General features: G+C 41.5%; 1 protein-coding gene across 8 annotated transcripts in view; it reads right to left on the bottom strand.

Annotated features, from left to right (window-relative positions):
* Positions 1–20,341, bottom strand: part of mef2cb (myocyte enhancer factor 2cb) — a 56,024-nt gene that overhangs the window by 16,239 nt on the left and 19,444 nt on the right. For all 8 annotated transcript variants that reach the window (XM_055224522.1, XM_055224525.1, XM_033971975.2 and 5 more), the window contains 2 exons: positions 13,277–13,492; positions 6,199–6,402 (listed from right to left, as the gene is read on the bottom strand). In XM_055224522.1, the coding sequence (XP_055080497.1) occupies positions 6,199–6,402; positions 13,277–13,330 (258 nt within the window). In that variant the 5' untranslated portion in view covers positions 13,331–13,492. The remainder of the gene's footprint in view (positions 1–6,198; positions 6,403–13,276; positions 13,493–20,341) is intronic.

The raw sequence follows: 20,341 nt of genomic DNA, 5'->3' as shown, positions 1-20,341 counted from the left end.
TTGGAAGCAGATGGCAGACCAAAGGCAAGAAGGCCACAGTTATATGAAGCGTGGTTCGAACATGCCAGGACCACGTCGAGGGGCATGTCCATGGATGATGACTGCATGGCCATGGCCGGTGTGCGTGTGTGTGTGTGTGTGCAAGCATTTGGGTGAGAAGGTTGACTTTGTAGGTTATCATTGTGAAGCCTAGGGCAACTATACCCCAGTGGCGTCCTGTCTGCTTGTTGGGATTTTTGATATACAGCACTGTGCCAAAGTGTTAGTGAAACAAAGCCAACTAAACAGTGTCTCCTGTCTACTAACACTGGATTTAACTTTTTTTTCAACTTTTTTTCAGCACTTTCACTAGTGCCTTGGAGCGGTATGATTAAACGATTGGTGTATCAAATATTGAAAATAAAATAACTCTATATATACTGCTGAGAAGAAGGTCAAATAGTAGCATAGCAAAATCTCTACTGAGCTGAGAGGCCGATACAGCACTAAGCCCACTCATATGAATACAGAGCTAGCCAGTCCACAGCACACTACCAGATGGTGCAGTGTTTCCCATATGGAGCAGACACACTCGAAGCACATGTCAGAATCCAACACTGTTTGCTACAGCAGCATCCCGGCCCTAGGAACAAAGTGGTCATTCAGGCCAGTCACTACAGTGTATAATTAGCCAGATAGACACTATAGTGCACAATGCCAGCTCAGTTAGACTGGATAAAGGGGGCACTCATCTCTGTGCCCTCTCTGTACCATCTCTTAATGTTTCATCCTGTCTGCTCTCCCCTTGCATAATACGATACAATCCAAATCGACAAGTCACTACATGTTATCTTCGTCATACGCGGTACAGTAATGCTAATTGATATTTTTGTTTTTCAATCAAAGGTGCTCGCACGTTTTGCTTCTACGCTTGGAAAAACAGAAAGTGTTGAAAATCTGTTGCGTCCTTTTTGTCCCTTTTGAATTAGGAACACACTGGTCCATGCTTGCCCATAAAACAAAACTTTAAAAAGCAAAATCGAGACTAAAAAATCCCAACTCTAACACTGAACTTACGCACAAACATAAAGGATATTCGTTCATTTTACGGATAGATTTTTTGCGAGTTTCCGCTACTGTTGACGCCTATCCTACGCTGTCCTGCAGTATTCCCAGTATTCCAGAGAGTCTTATCATGTGGGGCCATAGCAGGAAAAGGGAGCCCGAGGGAGGTCACAAGTAACAATGACCAGTCACCCGACCTCTGTACTGCGACCCTGAGTTTCCACACCCAGCCTATAACACCGACAGGCCGCACAGAGGGGAGAGAGGGCAGGGAATGCCATCTCCAAAAATAGATCTTCATTATTCCAAATTTTCCACAAATAGTTTCAAAGAACAAGGCATCATTTCATCTTAATAGCGAGCATGAATTGTTTTGGGTAGCGCAGTGGAAAAGCCTTGGCTCCTTCTGCTAGAGCGTGGTGGCTTCTGAAGTGGCTTGCCTTTTTCACCGCTTCACACCACAGGGACCACATATTGGCATATTTCAAACAAGGCTATTTTTAAAAGCTCCTTTTGTTGTTGTGAGTAAGTCAGACTTCCTCTGCAAGTATACTGACCTTAACAAACAGCTGTGACCGGCATCCAAATGTTACCCAGTTTCTTGTTTGGCTAACGCGATGATTATGTATCTACAATGATCAAATCCCAAACAAAACCCTCAATTTAAAAGTCTCAGTGTGAAAATGGGCACAAAGTTAGTATTTTACAGCACTGATGGGACAAAATAAGTTGGTGAAATAATAAAAATGGGGAACTAGACTAAGGTGATATAGAAATAAGTGTAATTTTCGATAAAAGGAGCTTGAAAATTCATCAGCGTCAGAATAAAACATTCGATTTTTCTCTAAAGTTGTAAAATTAAGACAGAAGTCAGAGAGCAGGATATTAGTAGCCTGACAGTTAGATGTGTAGTTGCCTGGGGCGGGTGTCTTTTTTTTCTTTTTTCTTTTTTTTTTATGGTAGAGGCAGATGAATGAAAACTCCACACTACACATACACACTTGTACGTCTCAAAACAGCCTCCACCCCCTCAAATTAAACAGGAGGAGAGCCTATTCTTCAACTCTTTCAGCAAGAACCACCAGTCAGACTATTTTTAGCTTTACCACACACTATTTTTAGAAGACTGAAGTTTTTTTTGTCTTGTTTTTAGAATTTTAACAAAGGGGGGGTATTAAAACTTTAAATAATTTACGATCGTGGTAACTAAAACTGGTTAAGTGCGGCATTTTCACCGTCAAAATATATTAATGTATTGGAATATTTAGAAAGACAAGTCAAATGTATTACAGTACTGGTAATGCCCATTTTATACAAACAAGTGTAAATACATGTAGCATCACTACCTGTTTTTTAAAGACAGTGATACCCTTGCCAGCTGGGGTCAAAGGTTAATGTACTTAGCCAGTCAAAGCCACTCTATCCACCAGTACTCCTTAATCCTGAGCTCACAGGGAATCAGTCAGGTTGCTGATGTGCCTGTCATTAGTAAACTCACTCGTGCACTGTGCTCATGTGACTGTCCCGCCTCAAACCTTTGCTCCATTTCCCACCAAGTGTACACGGCCCGGGACAGGGAGCGGAAAACCAGCTACCTCACTGTTTCTATGGGAGGATGTGTATGAAGTTGATCAAATCTATTTTAACACATATCTTCAAATCCTCATCCTCGTTAAGATCATTTACATTGTTTCCTCAAGGCCAGTGCTCTGGCTGCTGCAGTTTGATGCCTGTTTTGCATTTAGAGAGTGACAAAATCCAAATAACAGTCCAAAATAATATATCCAACAATAATACTGTAAAATAAAGATGAATGTCTAATTAATTGATTGGAATATTGTAATTATTATTTGGGAAAATCGAATCAAATATAACAAAATATGAATAAGATTGAGAAATTAAGTTTATATTGTAAATGATCATGTTGTGTTTACACTACTAGCATTGAAAGATGTATCCGTGATTTTGATAGAACAATATGTTTTAGTAATACTCTTTGGTACTGTGAGATATTGTGATAACAGGCTATTAGCACTACACTGTAATGTGCAGCCTTAGTTAACACATATGTTTGACTCATTGGAGAGTGGATCTTGTTATTATTTAGTCATGCGTCAAGCTAAAACGTACTCAGTAGACCAGACGTCTTGCCCTCTGTACTTTTATTTAACTAATTGCTACAGTCACACTGAACAAAGCATACGATGTAGTGCATGGCCTTTTACATTGCTCTGCATATACCGGCCGCTCTATACCTTCTTGTTCTGTTCCAGTCGGACTGTCATAGGGCTGAAATCACACCTGTGCTCCTCTCACATCTCCTCCGTACACGGCTGAACATACGCAGCCAGGGTGAAACATGGCGAGGGAGCTTTGCTGAATCTCATTAGCCAAGCGGGTAGTCATTAACAGAATGACCTTTGGAAATAATTACCAGCCTTCCTCCTCTCTCCCTCCTTCTCTTCTCACACTCATCCATTCCCCTGTCCCTCCCCTGCCCCTCTTTATGTGCTATAGTTCTTTCAGAAATACAGAAACTATGGAAAGGCAAGAGTATATGTAAGGGAGCAGGCGGTGTTCCCATGTTGGAGATTACATAGCAAGGTGAATGTTCAGATTAGGTTAATCTTTTGGAAATGGGATTGGATGCACACCTTTTCATTTGGCCAGGTAGACAGGCAGGTGTCCCGGTCAACTCAAGACCAAAAAACATGTGCAGTTTCATGTGAGTGCTGTGAAAGATGTAGTTATCCCAAGTTAAAAAATGTAAAATGTGAAAAAAAAAATATTGAAACATAGCGATAGTGAAATAATATCAGTGCCTGCTCTCCTTTCTGATGTAATCCTGGACTGAGCATCTGAGTGAATAACATCTACTCGCTTTGTGTTCATTGTTGTAAAATAGGGGATTACAAACACATTGTGAGAACAGGGATTGGGTACTGAGCAGCTGGTGCTTACGTTTGGACCTGATCTGAAACCATTCGGAAAGAGAAATAAAAGACCACTTTCATGTGTAATTAGCTGCCTAGCACTTGCATAATAAATCAACAATAACAGCTCAAAGTGATTTTTCTTAACACGGAATAAAGGCAGAGAGGCAAATCTATTCTCTTGTCATTTCCCAACACCAGTTCCCTTTTCCCCTTTAATGCTGTTCACATGTCCAGGAAACCAGCTTGGCAAATGGCGAGTATAGGAAATCTATGTGCGTGTGTGACTATTTTATCTGCAGCCAGCCTTCGACTGCACTGTAGAGCTGCCAGCATGACATGCATGCAACCTGCTAGGACAGTACACAGTCCATGTGCTTTAGCAGAGGCCTCCAAGGGCTCTTTGAACAATCAGCTCATTTTAAGTGGACAAAATTGTATTTGGTCAATGTCCACCATTTCGATTGCTAAAATATTAGTTTGTGTAGTGCTCTGCAATATATACGCAACCTACAGCAGTACTGAGACAGAAATAGTCCAAGGAAGAGAGAGAGAAAAGCCCTGCAGCCTCTTGTAAACATGCTGTAGCAGAGAGGCTGTGCATCGCTCTCAGTGCCACTCTCTCAACAACGCTAATTATCAACCAAAGACATGCTAATTACACAGAGCTTTATTGCTAATGTAGCAGGCCTGTATGCCAGCCGCCCACACTGTAAGCTCCGCTCCCCTACCTCTGCTCTCCTCCCACTACACCTTCAGGCGCAGCAGCAACATGCCAGAGAAATGCAGACTTATTCATAGAGTCTCCAAAGACAAGTGTATGAAATATGATATGTCACAGAAAATTTGTCACATTTTGGGGACATCTAGGTTGCTTTTCCATCGCTAAATTCAGTCCTTTATCAAGTTCTTGACCTCTATCCCATTTGTCCATACAAAACAGGAAGTCCGCCTCGCTCCGGCACTCACCTCCCTCAAACTGAACGAGACACCTACGTTCTTGCAGCTGTGACACAGCTCAGGAGCCACATACATGGATTGGCGAGAGGCGACGACCTCCGATGCTCCTCTACCCACCCAGGCTAAACGCTCCAGTGTCAGCCAGTGTGGTCAATCCTGTTAGCGCGTGGCAGCTACGGATAAAGGCCTCTTCAGATCAATTTTTTCCTCAGTGACTCAGTCCTCCAGGGATAACAGTGTAGTTAGTGCATCACTAGTCTCTTTGTATTTCCCTCTTCTGTAGTGTTACTTGTAACCCTAACCTATAGCCACTCCATCACTGATGACCACAGTCTCCATTGTATGCACCTTTATCTTTATTTATACAACTTAACAAAGCTAGGAAAACTATGCTTATTTGTTGGTAAGCCCCCTGTTACACCAGTACAGCAACACATCTCCCATATTCTTCAAGAGAGCAAAAATAAGTATGGTTCATGATCACTTTGGATCTGTTCTCATTTCCATTACAGATCATTGTGGCCAGTATGTTTTATTGCTACATTGACACAGTGCGGTGCATCAGCTTTTACGGAAATTCAATATGTTTCATGTTCCAGATTAATTTGTGAATTCTTAACCTTTAAAATGGTATCAAGAGGAAGCAGAGGAGGATAATGTAAGGTCAAATCTTTAAGGAGAAACATGTGGTTTTACAGTTCACATTCTAATGTATCCAGCCTGGGCCAGCATGCCATCTGGAATGGCAGCGCTCCCTGTGGGCCTTTACACCCGTGTGTGGGCAACAAGCCCAGCAACACCCTGATACTGTGAGGAAATGCGTGCCATACTGTTGTTTTTTGCATTCCTCTTTTTCTGTAAGTGCACCAAAGGCAGTGGTAAACACTAATTAAGAAATAGTGCATGTCCGAGTGTGACCTGACAGTTTTGCCTGGACAGTCGTCAGGAGGTTATGTAACAGGTTCACGTTGAGCCTAAAGCCGGAGGAGGCTGTCAGCGTCATTTCCTACATTATCTACCTGCGGCTTTTAACATGGCCTTTAGCCTTGACTGCATGTGTCCAATACAAGTGAGATCAACATCCTCCTTAGAGGTGACACACGCTCAGCTGCTGTCTCACCCTGCAGGATCCGTTAAGGAGGTTTTACAATGCAAATAAAGGTTCTGTCACATTTTGTTTGTACTGCTTGTTAGACTGATCTCAATAACAGAGGTGTAGAGTGGTGAGAATATGGTGCAGTAATGAGACAGGGACACTCACCTCCACAATGTCGGAGTTGGTCCGGCTCTCGTGCGGCTCATTGTACTCTGTGTATTTGAGCAGCACTTTGTCCATGTCTGTGCTGGCGTACTGGAACAGCTTGTTGGTGCTATTGAAGATGATCAGGGCAATCTCACAGTCACACAGAACACTCAGCTCATACGCCTTCTTCATCAGGCCAAACTTTCTCTTTGTAAATGTCACCTGGTAACAGAGAATAAAAAGAAGAAAAGGACATCATGAAAACGAGCTAAAACTTAAAGGGTAACCAGATGGTTCATAAGTGAAAAAAAGATTTTACATTGAGTTCTTTTAGAAAGGCAACGAGGCTGTTTTTGATGGTTCAGCACTTTCTGACTGTAACAAACAATCCACTATACCAGGAAAAAAGAAGCTTCGCTTCATTTAGGGAACTGAAAACACTCTGTCTCAGACAGATAACGGTAAAAAGACCAGTTAATGCATGTAGATCAAAGCACAGTGGTTCATCATGGAACACGTGTCAACTCAAAACTAGTCTTGTTAAGCCGCAGTATATTAAACAGTGATGTTTATGAAGGAAAATGTATGTACCTCTTTGTGTATATACAATGTACATATTCTTATATAGAGTCTATGACATACCCCCATCATAACATCTACCAATATTCATGCCACAGGCAATATGTAATTTCCAATAGCATCAGTGTGCTCAGATAAACAGCAGAAATAACCCCCAGAAATGGCAACCTTTTCATCTTTCAGTGTGTATACGGTTATTGAGTAAAAAGGCTCGTTTAGAAAACAAAGAGTGCCTGCTTTGTTCAAAAGGAACAGATTTTATTCCTCTATTGTTTGGATCTGAACGAAAGCACTGAAAATACATGATTTTGGAGAGTTGTGCTTTCTTCCAAGCCATGTGTCTAGACTCCACAGTCGTCTACAAACTAAGAAAGAGAAAATATGTCAGTGACAGGCTGCCTCTTGGAGCAAATCTGTTACTTAATTATTAAAATACTTTTGTCGTTTACATTGGACGTCTGCGTTAACAATGCCTTTTAGAAGAGAATATGCGCCAAAACTGTGCCCAGCTGGTAACTAAAGATCCCATTTGTTGATTATCTGTGTGTTTGTCTATTCTTTTTCTGACACTTCTGTGAGCCAAAATACACAGCCTAACACCCTCTAAAGCAAATGGTCTCAACTATACACCACACAAAGACTAATATTGTGAATGTATTATCCACTGCCCTTCACATATTCTTCTGAGCTCCTTACAACTTCAAGGCCTGTAAGAGGATATAAGGTTAAATGGATATTGATAGATAGTTTTGGATTTCCTGAAATTACATCTCCCAGGATGCACCAGGGAAACTGAATATGAAACTACCCCTCGCCTCCAGCTTTTCTCTCCTCTTCTCAAGCCAAACCACGCATTGCTTTGTCACACAATTAAATGACCATTTTAATTTTAGATTTACAAACAGATCTTAATGTTTTATTATACATTTGGACACTGCATTTTAATGACATATTCTATTAGCAGGTTAATGTATTTTATTACCTTAAAAACCAGCCTGAGACATAGGCGTAGCACTGTACACTCACGATGCACGTGCAAAGTCAAGGTTAGTTCCAAAACTGACTCTCATCTCATTCACACACAACATACGGAGATACGACTCCCCAGGGCTCTAAATACCATGCTGACATTTACACAGCCATAGCTGAAATGTGAAGATAAAAAACAAGCTTGATTCTTATGAGATCAAAAAGCATCTTGTGACAATAAGATTAATTGTCATATCCACCTTGTTTTGAGATATATTATGCTCCAAAAGTGAAAGCCAACTAAAAAGGTCAGTTATGTTAGAACTGCTCTATAGGAACCAGCAAATAAGGCAGTCTCTTTTATTTCATATTCTTTTTGTATTATTAAGATGTTAGAGCGGCTAAGTAGTCACTAGACTGTATATAATTTGGCCGTACTAAGCATGAATAAATGAAAGGGTTGAATGGAGGAGGGCATCATGGCTTAAACCTACTGGATGACAAATCAATCCATGTTTGACTGTACACTATGACGCCACAGAAAACAGATATGCATTTGAAATTAGATAGTCGAAAACTGGATGAGGAACAATGAGGGGAAACTTTTTATTTGTTATGATTCACAGTGACTTTGGCATCACCACAGGAAGAGAATGAGCATGATTATGAAAACCTTAGCTGACCATATAATAACACCTACATAATTATCACACTCCTCCCCCATATCTCCACCTGACACATACAACCTGCTACCTCAACCCATATATATATATATTTATATATGTGTATAACAGCACTGACGCCATGCACAGATTTAGATAAGTAAGGACAAATGGCCGCTCTCAAGTGCTAATGTTAATGTCACACCATGTAGAATGTTATATTATTATATTTGAGCTTGATATTCACTTTAACAGACAGTGTCATCTCTGCCAACTAATCGTAAGTAACTGACACTCACAATGCTGTCATCTGAACAGTCAGTCGTACTACTGGTTTTTTCTTTCTTGGCCCAGTATTTAGCGAATCATAAGTTATACTGTCCTTCCAAACAGGAATTTCATCAAATCAACCAGGAAATCCGTGCTTGCCGGTATGTAATATGTCCTAAGAACATAGAAGTTAACTCCATAAAAAAATTGTACTATTTAAGAATATGTTGCACATGGTCAACATGTAACTATTCTTTGAACTGATTTAATTAATCAGAAATCATACTATATTTCTGATGAAAAATAGTACGACCTCGTCATCAATATAAAAGTGTCACTGGTGCGCACAGAGCAGACGACATAATAGAAGAAGAAGAATTGGCGAGGTAGGGTTGAAGAGTTGGGGGCAGACGCACAGGAAGCACATTTGTATGCATTTCCTCTCATAACAGGAAGAGGCCGGTGGCTTCCCCTTCACAATGGCTTCGCTTCTGCTTCCCTCGTCCTGCCCCGAATCCCTGGGGGAGAAGGAGGGGGAGGAGAGGGCACCAAACACCACTAGTTAGTATATGTAGATACATATGTGTGCAAAGGCAACAACTAAATATAAAAATATATTTCACATAGTTCACAATGTATACAAAGTGCCCTGGAAGTGCATAGGAGTTGATCTTATTACCCTACATGACCTAACTTATTTGGTAAATTGTGGTATAAATATTGCCCAGTTGTTGTTTTTTTTCCACTTTCCAAAAAGACCATGTAATCACAATTCAATGAATTACTATTTGAACTCACTACACTGATGCTTTGTATGTTCCTGTTATGGAAAAACACTCAAGCGGGGGAAGACAGAACCACTGGTCAAAAGTGGATGTCACACAGCTAGTGGCCGGAATGGCAAAAATAACTTGACCATCCTCCATTTGAGACAAATATAGATTTTCTGTTTTTATTTTTAACTGTTTCCACAGGAAAAACAGACATCATTCACAGTAAGGTAGAAAATAATTAGATGTGTTAAGTAAAATAAATGTATCAGTGTATTTATCTGTTGGGACGATCATTTTAACTATAATATATGAAAATGAACACTTTTGTCTTCTACAAAAATATAGTGTTCAGATATTGCTGATATAACATAAGGATTTTGAGAGACGGGACAAGACCTAAGTCAATTCAGTGAGAGAAAAAAAAAAAAAAGCATTTTTAATGTTTGAGCTGGGGAGATTAAAGGCAACTCTCAGCATCTTATAAAAATGTCAACAATTCTGTGCCATATTTTTGGAAATTGTATGGACCCTTAAACGTCATCAAAAAAAAAAAAAAAAAAAAAAAAAAAAGAGGTGAAAAAAAACACGTGAACTCAAAACATAACAAGCACTAAGTGGAAACAGCAAAAAAAAGACTTAAAAAATACATCTGTGAGGAGGTGAGAGCCTGGAGAGCCCTTTTCAGGTGAGGTCTAACAGCAGAACATACGACGAGCAGCGCCGCTTGCTGTGGGAAGAGACACAGACAGTGGAAGGTGGGAAACAGGGAATTAGTGCCGGGGTGCAGGGGTGAGGAGCTACCCTGTGGGCCTCATTATTTTCCTGCTGTTAATTTCACTCACATATTTTCTCACCCCAGTGCTGTTGATTGGAAAGAAGAGTGCTTTGGCGTTGAAACAAAAAGACCCCTTTTTCAGTTTCCATGCAGTTAACATGGTGAGGTGCCTGCAATATGACATAAAACTAGATTTTTCCCTTTGCGCCGACTGTGTGAGAGTGGTGGGACAAGTCTGGGAAGAGTTTGGAGATCCAGTTCTTGCTATTTCCTGTTGCTGATGACCTGATCCTTGTTTAACCTTTGGCCCTTATGTCCCTCCCCCCAAAGTCCAACTCACAGAAAGCAATGATTAAAAACAACTAGCCCAAAATGAGTGCAATGAGTTTACTTTCTGAAGAGCAAGTAGTGGCTCTAGATGATGATGTTACATGTGTCTAAATCCTTAGCTTAGATTAGACACAGGGTTTGTGTCACAGTTAAAAAAGGCTGTTGTCTTTTTTTTTTTTTTAGCTCATAGGCTTTTTTTGACAGGACAGTATAGTGTGAAAAAGGTACAGTATAAAGAGTGGAGATCCAGGAATCAATCAACCAGAGCCCGACATATGAGCTGCAGCTTGACCACTTGAATACCAGGCAGCGCAAGGCTAGTTACTTGTACAAAAGAATTCATCTTTTCTGTCCAAAATGTCTCCAGAGAGGTGGACATGCTTCATATGTGTAAATGAGTTGATAATCTGGTATGTTTTAAACCACACTGTACAGAACATGTCCCTATGTTTAGCGCGGCTGCGAGTGGTGGTTCTAGTGTGTGCACCTATGTGCCGGCCCTGAATCCGTGGCACAGGGGGCCCTTTCATGTGCCCGGGGCTGGGAGTGGGTCTGAGTGGTCGGGGGGCTTGGAGCCAGAGCTCACACACTGCTGTCTACTGTCCACAGCTCTGGGCAGCCAGTCAACGGCAGGGAGGCCTGGCCCTTGTAGCCCTGCGCCGGGGAAGTGTTTCTGAGGCCTGGAGGTGGTAGCCCAAAGTGGCCGCCCAGAGAGCCAGGCCCCGTGTCCAAGTCTGCCATGCTCTCAGGCCAAGTCCAGACGGGCAGAGCTGCCCTGTAGGTAGCAAGGTGGTGTTGACAGCCACACAGAGTGGTGCCACTCCATACGCAGGCTGCACAGAAGAGAAGTGGTGCTGACAGGGGGAAACAGTGTACAGTTATTTGTACAATTTTGGGTTATTTTATGTTCTTCAGACCATTGCAAATCAGCCAACCAGACACCAAATGGTATGAGAAGAATCAAACGTTAAAAGTATGCAAAAATTGTTAGTGTTTATTTGGTTTTGGCATTGCCGGGAGATCTCCTCAAAAAGGAAGTGAAAATATGCAAAGCCAAAACTTCTGTTTTCTTTCCATTTTGTAAAGATGAAATTAGACACCTCTGTCTGTTTCTGTGTGATGGCCTCTTGTTACATCTGAAATTATGTCATTATTGTGGGTCAGAGGTTAAATGACACAGAATGCCTCATAGTGTCCCATAGTAGTATGCGTCTTCCTCTACACTGGTGACTTCATCATTTGAAGCACGGTGGAACTGACACAAACCAGACAGTTATGTATTTTAAATGATAGAACAACAAGGTTATTTATTGATTTGCCTTTCCCTGAACCCTCTCCTTCCTCCGCCTCGTTCTCTCCTCCGTCAGTGTAGCCCGGATATCTGAGGCATCGATTCCCCTCAGGTGTCCTTCCTGTCTCCCTCTCCCTTCCTTATCCTCAGGAGCCGGAGTGCCTAGTGCAAATGGTGGGCCTGGTCTGCGCTGGGATGAGAGAGCGCAGGGCTGAGATAACAGTGAGGAGGAAGTGCGGGTGCTGCTGCAACTCGATAGCCACAATCCTTTCTCTCAAAACTTGGTGACCTCTGATCTGCTTTTCTTCATACCACTTGAAGTTGTTTGGCAAAATGAAGAGGAAAAGAACAATACAAGAACAATGCAGACTTTTAATTAGACACTCAGTGTTAAAGGTACAATATGCAACTTTTCTGATTGAGCGTCTGCCACCTGTTTGTGATGTGATTGCTTTACCTAGAATTTTCCAAAATACGGGATTAAACATATCTATCTCCATGGAGACGGGCGGGAAGATGGATTTTTTGAGTTGACCTTGCTCATAGTAACCATGTTTTTTCAAGTAGCAACACCCTTTAATGCCATGTGGAAGATTCCAGGTCAAAGCAATAGCATCTCCATGGAAAAATGAAATCTCATCATATTTTTTGGTGCTGCATTGTATAAAATCAAAGTTAAAAGGAGAGAAAGGGCCAAAGGATATGGTGTACATAAGACTCCTTGTGTGGTGTGTGACCTGTGAACCAGGGGCCACAGTAGCAGCGTATGGATCCAATTGGACTGCCAGGAAGCTGACAAAGTGTTAGTGGTCAGTTGCGCTGCAGGATGTGATCGATTGTGGGCCTGGGGGGCAGTAAGACAGCTCTGTCTCTATCTGCTTCCTGCAACAGAGCGCTGTGTCTGACCAAGACATGTTGCACACCATTTATGGTTTGTACGATGGAGTTGTGTGTCACTGATTTCACCCCCTCAAAACAAAAATAAACCAAATGATACTGAGATTTGCAATGAGTCAGAAAATGTATTATGCATTTTACATTTTTCTTTGACTAACTGTGAAAATATTTATTGATTCATTAAACTATGAAATGGTAGTCGTAAATTGCATCTCTATTCAATTTACAAAACAGACTATTTGATTTATTGCTGTTGATGATTTTTGTGATGATTGCTCTTTTCAAGATACGTATATTTTAACGTGTTATTTAGTTAAATCAGTGCATTATAACCAAGAGCAAAAGCAGCCAGCTGTTACATCCAATGTAAGACTTCTACCCGGGGCAATAACGGCCCTGCACACTGTACCACTGTATTTTGTGCCTGGTTCAGATATTGCCCAGACTCCCAGTAGACCGTCATTGTTGAGGTCTATGTCGGGTGTAGGGTGTCCCCCCTCCTTCCCCCCACCCTCACTCTCATCCATCGTGCCGTACCCCTGGGGCTTACCTGTCTGTTGCGTTCATCCATAATCCGCGTGATCTGAATCTTTTTCCTCCCCATCGTCCCCGTCGTTCTCTCTATCTCTCCTCTTTCCAAAGAACTTTATGCTTTCTTCTCTCCCTTCTTTTCTTTCTCTTCTTTCTTGTCACTGTTCTGGCTCTTTCTTTATCTGTCTCAGCTTTCTATTTGTTCCAATCAATTCAAAGATCCCAGCATTCGTACCTGTAAAACAGAAAGAAGAAAAGAGGGGGAAGGGAAGCATTAAATAAAATGAAATATGGCAAAATACTGAAAAAAATAAAAGTGGCATCATGGAAGCCACAAGGGAGGGCGACGAAAGACAAAGAATCTGTCAACAATGTTGTAAGAAGTGCTGTGTTTTTCAGTGCCGATATCATGCAAATCAGTTTTTTGCATTCGCTTGTCTTTTTTATATATTTTTTTGTTCAGGTAGCAACTATGAGAGGAGACAGTGCTGTCAGGATCTTGCCTCGTTCACAGAGATTTTGACAGTGTTTTGGAACTGCCGCTAACTTAAATGCTCTAATCATCAACACTGTAACATTACCTTTAGACTGAGAAATACATTTTGTTTCTTGCTGTTATATTGGAAATGGAGTCTGCTTCTTTTCTTTAACTTTGTCTTAGCACATCTCTAAACAAGCAAGGAGCTGCCATAGATGTCACGACAATCACATAAACCACAGTCAAACAAAAACAGTACTGCGTGCCAGGGGTAGGTGATATTGATGAACATCCTAATCCTAATAGTGGTAATATTCTGGCTATCCAAAATGCATCATGTGTGTCATTAAATGTATTAGTTGAGGTTTAAGCTTCAGACAAATGTGAATGGACTGTAAATATCCCTCTACAGAACTATCACTTCATACACTTTTTCAAACCAACATTCACAATACTATAAATCATTTGGTATTATATTACACTCCTATGTAACACATATCATTCTTACACTTGGCCTAAGCTACCACAACATGTGAGTCATATCTAAGTAATTATTTGTATAATGAAACTGCCAGAGACACCATGTTACTGATGAAACCATCTCTATATGTTATGAATTGGCATTGGCACAAAGTCTACCCTTAATGTATTTTGTTTACATGGACATATTCAGCACCATACAGTGATTTGCGTCTCGTTTTGGCATATTTTCTTCACTAATCCTCTTCATTTAATCTTCATTTAATCTTTCTGAAAAACTTCTGCGATAGATATAAAACAAAATGCTGCTAAATTAACTTATAACAAGCTTATCTGGAAACAAGAAGCCGAGTGGATTACTTGTACTAAGGAGAAGAAGCCAGCCGCAGCAGACAACAGAGCTGCATGTGCAAAAAGCTGCACAAAAAAGTTTGCATGAGTGAGTGACTGTCCGGAGCGAGCCTGTGCTGTACTGGATGTATGGGTGTGTGTTGGACTGTGAGCTTGGCTAAGCCCGAGCTCCAGTGCATCTCTCCAGAGTGCTAAAGTAGGCCAACCCAATCTATCTCAGGGAGGAGCAGAAGAACTGTTGTTGTGTTTTCTTTTGACAGTAGAGGTGATAACGTCCCTCGTTATGCAAATGAGCAACCCATTATTTAAGCTCAGTGCAATGCAGGGGAGCTGTCAGCATCGTCACATGAAAAAAAAACGGAAGAAAAAAAGAAAACTCCATCTACGTTGCCTTTTTACCTCGACTTTCTCCTTCTTCTCGCATCTCTCCTTTCTGAACCAGATTTCCGGCACCTGGCAGCACAAGCATCAGACGGCAATGTGGAAGACGACACTGCTTCACCAAAAGACATGTCAGTCTCACTCTCTCTTTCTATCACTCTCACGCTGTATTCTCTCCAACCGCTGCGCTCTATACCACTCCGTCATTGCATAGTTTCCTGCACATAAATGCACTTGCCAGGCTTTCTCTTCTTGTTCAAAGCTGTTCCTCTAACCTGATTCCTGATGAACCAGAGGTGACATGCTCCAAGAAGCAAGAAATATCCCTTGAACTTGTCAACAACATGCCATGGACTCTACCTCCAAACACAAGTAAATAGATAATGAAAGACACTTGAGACAAAAGCAAAACCTAGACATAAGCGATCACAAGGCAGATTTCTTTGTACCTGCCCCATGCCTACATAAATAGACAAGAGCTGCATCAGCAAAGGCATCTGCTATCAAATAAAACTATGCAGAATCAATACACGGTAGAAACAAATTGTCTCGTCTAACTGTCCACAATATTTGACTAACATAAGTTGTGTGTGTTTTCTATTTGACATCATCCAAAAGAGAAAAGTACCAGACAATGAGAACAATAACGCAATAGATGACAATAACTTCTTCGAGTTGATGGCTCAGAATACGCCCACTTTTTGCGGAAATAAAACAAACATAAATGCATCATTTGGCAGTTTGGACAACAGCAAGAGTGTGTCATCATAATAACAACAAGATCTAAAATAACTTGGTGGCAGCTCTGAAGAGGCAATCCAAAAACATTTTAGCATAGCTGCGCCTAAACACACCCATCCATAGACAAACAAAGAGCTGCCCCCTGGAAGAAAACAAAGAGGCATGTTGTCAGACAAACTCGGATTACAAGGCAACAGTAAGACGCTTGGCACAAGACAGCCAGACAAGGATATCAATCAAGACAGAGCACCTCCATCACAGGCTGACAGGATCACCCCTCCCCCCTCTCCCAACAACACAGGGCCCGGGCACGGGTCCAAACAAGGGGGAGTTACCTCTGTGATCCTTGCCTTCTGGCCTCTTCTCAGCCCAGTGCACACAGCTCAACCTCTCAATGTCAACACCCACTGGGGCAACACCTCGGGCCTTACGTAACAGAAATGCTAAGTCTAAGCCCGTGTCCTGAACACTTAATCCGAGCTTTTGGCTCCCAACTCCAGCCCAGCGCACCCTGAGGTGAGCCACTGCTGCCGCTGCTTCTCAGGCCCAGGCACATCCGCAAAACACCCCTTTATTTGTCTATGGATCATCGAATGCTCCAGGAATATCTTTCCAGAGTCCTTAAGGGTCCGACAAAGGCTGATGAAGCGTAGCTGTAAGATTTGATTCAACATAATCACCCTGCATATAATTCACTGACTGTTAAAATACATTTTCTTCTTGATTATACAAACAGAACCTTTTGAAAAGTCCCAGTCTCTTCCCTAAGGCTCGGACAATGTATAAAGTGGTTGGTTCTAAAATGCCAACTAGAAAGATGTAGAAGAAATGTCAACACACAGGTAAATCTGATCATCCGTTTCCTGCCCCGTCTATTTCTTCTATGTGTCATCTTCTCAGTCCCCACTTGTCTTCCCCTCGCCCGCCTCCAACACCACACTTTCTCACCGCCTCCGCCCGACACAAATGCCAAGGCAGCCTCTGGATAAAGACTGCCCACCTCCTCACTGGGCACGCGTCCCATGTTCCCTTTCCCCCAGTGGTTTTGCATAGAGCATTGGTTAACTTAACCGATTACCACTGATTCATTCCAATCCAATTTAGCCTCATGACGCCAAGACAGTGAAACATGGAGAAACTGAGTGAAACAACTGTAGGCTTAGTAAATGTGGTCAAGTGGCGCAGGGCAATAGTCTTCAGCAAGGAATTTCTCACAAGGGACTGACACTGACTTCTGACCTTGACAGGGCAAAAGAGCTGTAATGTCATCTAAGAGGAAAAAGGGCATTTTAATAAAACTGAATAAGTGCCCTGGCAAAAGAAGATGAAGAAAAGTATCTCAACGTTGCTTATGAAGGGTAAACAGTTATTATTATTTTTTTTTTTATTGTTGTTGTCATTACTGATTGATACTGTTCAAAGTAAGAAGCAAACTGATTATTCACAGTAAAAGTATTTTTTATAAAATGGACTGTACCAGAAAGTTCAGACGTGGTTCTTTAACATAATACACAGTTGAAGTCCAGTATCTACTCTTTGAAGAGGTTGAAATGAAACAAAGTATTAGAGTAAATACAGTATGAAGATGGCAAAGATAGCAGGCAGCAGCGGGTTTTGAACAGGCACCAGGCCTCTCCAGGGGGAGGGGAAGAGCGGTACCCACGACCCTCCCATCTGTTAAGCAGACGGACAGAGCGAGGCAGAGCGGGAGAGAAGAGAGGGAGGATGGAGGTTGGGGGAGGATTCAGCAGCACATAGATGTAATGAGCTCTCTCTCTCTCTCTGTCTCAAAAGTGGAGCTGAGAGGACGATGGGAACATCCAGACTCGGCACACCATGAGGCGTGATTCTAGGTCGCCTCTCTCCCAAGTGTTTAGTCACTAAAAACTAATATACAGCACATGCCGCTTTTTCACATTCTAATAGACAGTCTGTAGGGTGCTTGTTAATGTGGCTTTGTTATTGAGGACAGACACTGGAGGCAGACCCACAGTGCACAAAGAGGAACTTTACCTTGACTCATGCTCGGGACTTTTCTGTCACTTGGAAAAACAGCAGCTTTTTTAATGAGAAAATAGAGAATTAGATGAAACTCAAATTCTGAGAAACTTTGGTTAAAAAATCTTCCATTCAAAGAATTGGGAGGAAGTGCATTTTCACTTAAAAGTGTGCAATACTGCTGATTCTGATATTCTCAAGTCCCAATTCTTCATGCAACAGCCAATTTGGGGAAGGTGGTTATCACGAAGGGATTATCTATATTTTTCTTAAGAACCCCACCTAGTTTGCAGCCCTACCCAGTTCATGGTACATCTGCAGCACATTCAGTTAAAGCATGTGTCCCATAAAATATAAGAAAACACAAGTATCCCCTATCCTCAGAGGAAATGTGGTGGTGAGGATTTTGAAATAACATATTACAGTGCAGTGGGTAAACCTTTTAGGAGGTGTATGGTACATTAAATAAACTCAGTCTCTTTTCAAATAAACTCACGTTTCCTTGTAGACAGCAATGAAAAAGCACTTTAATATAGTTCACAAAATCAGTAACAGTGATCTACACTACTGTGAAAAAAATGTACTGTTACATATTATCACCGTGCTTTAACTTGTTTGACTGATTAACTGATACAGATCATTATAATGTGAGATATGTTAAATGGGAAAGCATTTAGCCCTGAACTACTGTGAGATCAATAGTATAAGACCAGCTCCAGAAACAAAGATTTGACTTTTATCATGTTATTTATCATTAAGTTTTATCAATTGCTTGTTAAAAACATGCAAAGTGCAGCATTATTCAAATATATAATTGGAAAAGTTATTTTGACAATGAGCATAAATGTTGTGAGACAAAAGAAAGTATGGGGTAAGTATAAAATCACTAACCACCAAGTTGCTAGTGAACAGAAAATATGGTCTTATATACTGTATTGTGCCCCCTAATGTCATTATAGGCTATGTCTTCTTTTGGGTAGCGCTGCACTGCACTCCCATCTGTCATGGCGAGATAGGCAGGGTGACGAATGGCTATCACTGCAATACTTCTTTAAATCCCTACTCCCTACTGCCACCTACACCCAGCCCACACGCCCCTCGTCCCACACATATTAATGTCTGCTTCTTAAGGCAAGAGAGTGACCGAACGCTGGGTGGTATCCCAACTGTAGGTGGTCGTCAGTGGCTTCTCTATTAGAGCTAATTTAACATGTTAGCAGCTAAGGGGATTGGCAACATGTACATGCAGGGATTAGAGTGATAGTGGTGGATTATCTTGTAATGTTGCTTTGCCTCTCTCTCTCTCTCTCGCTCTCTGGCTAAACTTGAATGTAAAATGTGTGTCTTCTATGTGTTAGAGGATACATCTCACCTGTCTCACTCTATTAGCTCAAGGTTTAGTCGGATCATTAGCAAGACAGCGAGCGTTTCACGTGTATTCTATTTTCAATCTCCGAGTGCCTTAGAACAGACACACCTGCCTATTGATGAGGATGAGACCGAGCCAATAGCCCCACGGTTTGGCACTGCTATTTGACACTATTCTAACAAGCCCCACATAAGTGCGATTGACAAAATAAAGAAGCCCATGGTGACTTCAGATCTGAACTTTCAATGTGATTAATTATTGTTTTGTTGTGTCCTGGGGATCTGGAGACAAAAATAAAGAAAGTATACTTAACATGAAGAACAAGGTGAGAAGGGGGCTTTACATTTTAAGGCCATATAAGAACAGTTTTCAGAGATTTGAAACATTAAGCAAGCACACTGAACTTGTTTTGAATATGTAATTACTATGGTCATTTTAAGTCTGCCTTTCCTGTTTACAACTTTGGGAAGTCACTTAGTGGTTCTTGTTGCTGTACATATAATTATGTCATTTTGCTACAGAACTAAATTAACGTAAATATATGGTAGTTTTATGTCAATTAAACTTGGTTGAACCTCAGATCTATGTCCTGTATTTTAGATATGTGCATATTTTAACTGATGAATCTCCCTACAATCTTGGATAACTCGTGTCAATTGATATCATAAAATATTTGAACTAGAGATACAAGGTAGTGAAAAGAAAAAAAACATGGATGCTTCATATGTTGTCATAATCTAATCGTGTGTATTCATCAAGGGTTGACCAGACACACAAGGATGTAAAATGTGGTGCGTGCCCTTGGTTTGAGCAGCTGCGTGCCTCACTCAGCACCAGCATACAGGCCCTCAGAGCTGCAATGGAGACAGGTAGCCATCAGTCAGAGCCCGCGCACAGGCAGGTGAGAGCAATCTTTCCGTAGCCCGTTGCTGACTTCCCCCCCAAGGACAAAATGACTTGACACGACACATCAAGTCCCCCCTTTGAAATGAGGCCAAGGGCTTGTGAGGCTGCAGCTGCTCAGGCCAAAACCAACCAACAAGAGGGCAAAGCAGGCAAACAGAAGCAGCGAGGTAGAAGGTAATGAGAGTTAGGGCAGCTACTGTAGCAGGAGTGATAAAAAAAATCCAAGTTGAATGCTGGTCATTTTTTTTTTCAAACACCAATTGACAAAACAAAACAAAAAATGTTATCATGCTATGTCAAAGTACCAATTTAAGACCCAAGGTGCTAAGATTTGAATGGAATATGGAAGTGGTTTCACTGAGAGTGTAGACATCTAATGG

Source organism: Periophthalmus magnuspinnatus, chromosome 9, assembly GCF_009829125.3.
Source record: "Periophthalmus magnuspinnatus isolate fPerMag1 chromosome 9, fPerMag1.2.pri, whole genome shotgun sequence".
Taxonomy (NCBI): Eukaryota; Metazoa; Chordata; class Actinopteri; order Gobiiformes; family Gobiidae; genus Periophthalmus; species Periophthalmus magnuspinnatus.
Note: the sequence above shows the minus strand (reverse complement) of the source record. Positions and strands in the feature narration are given on the sequence as shown.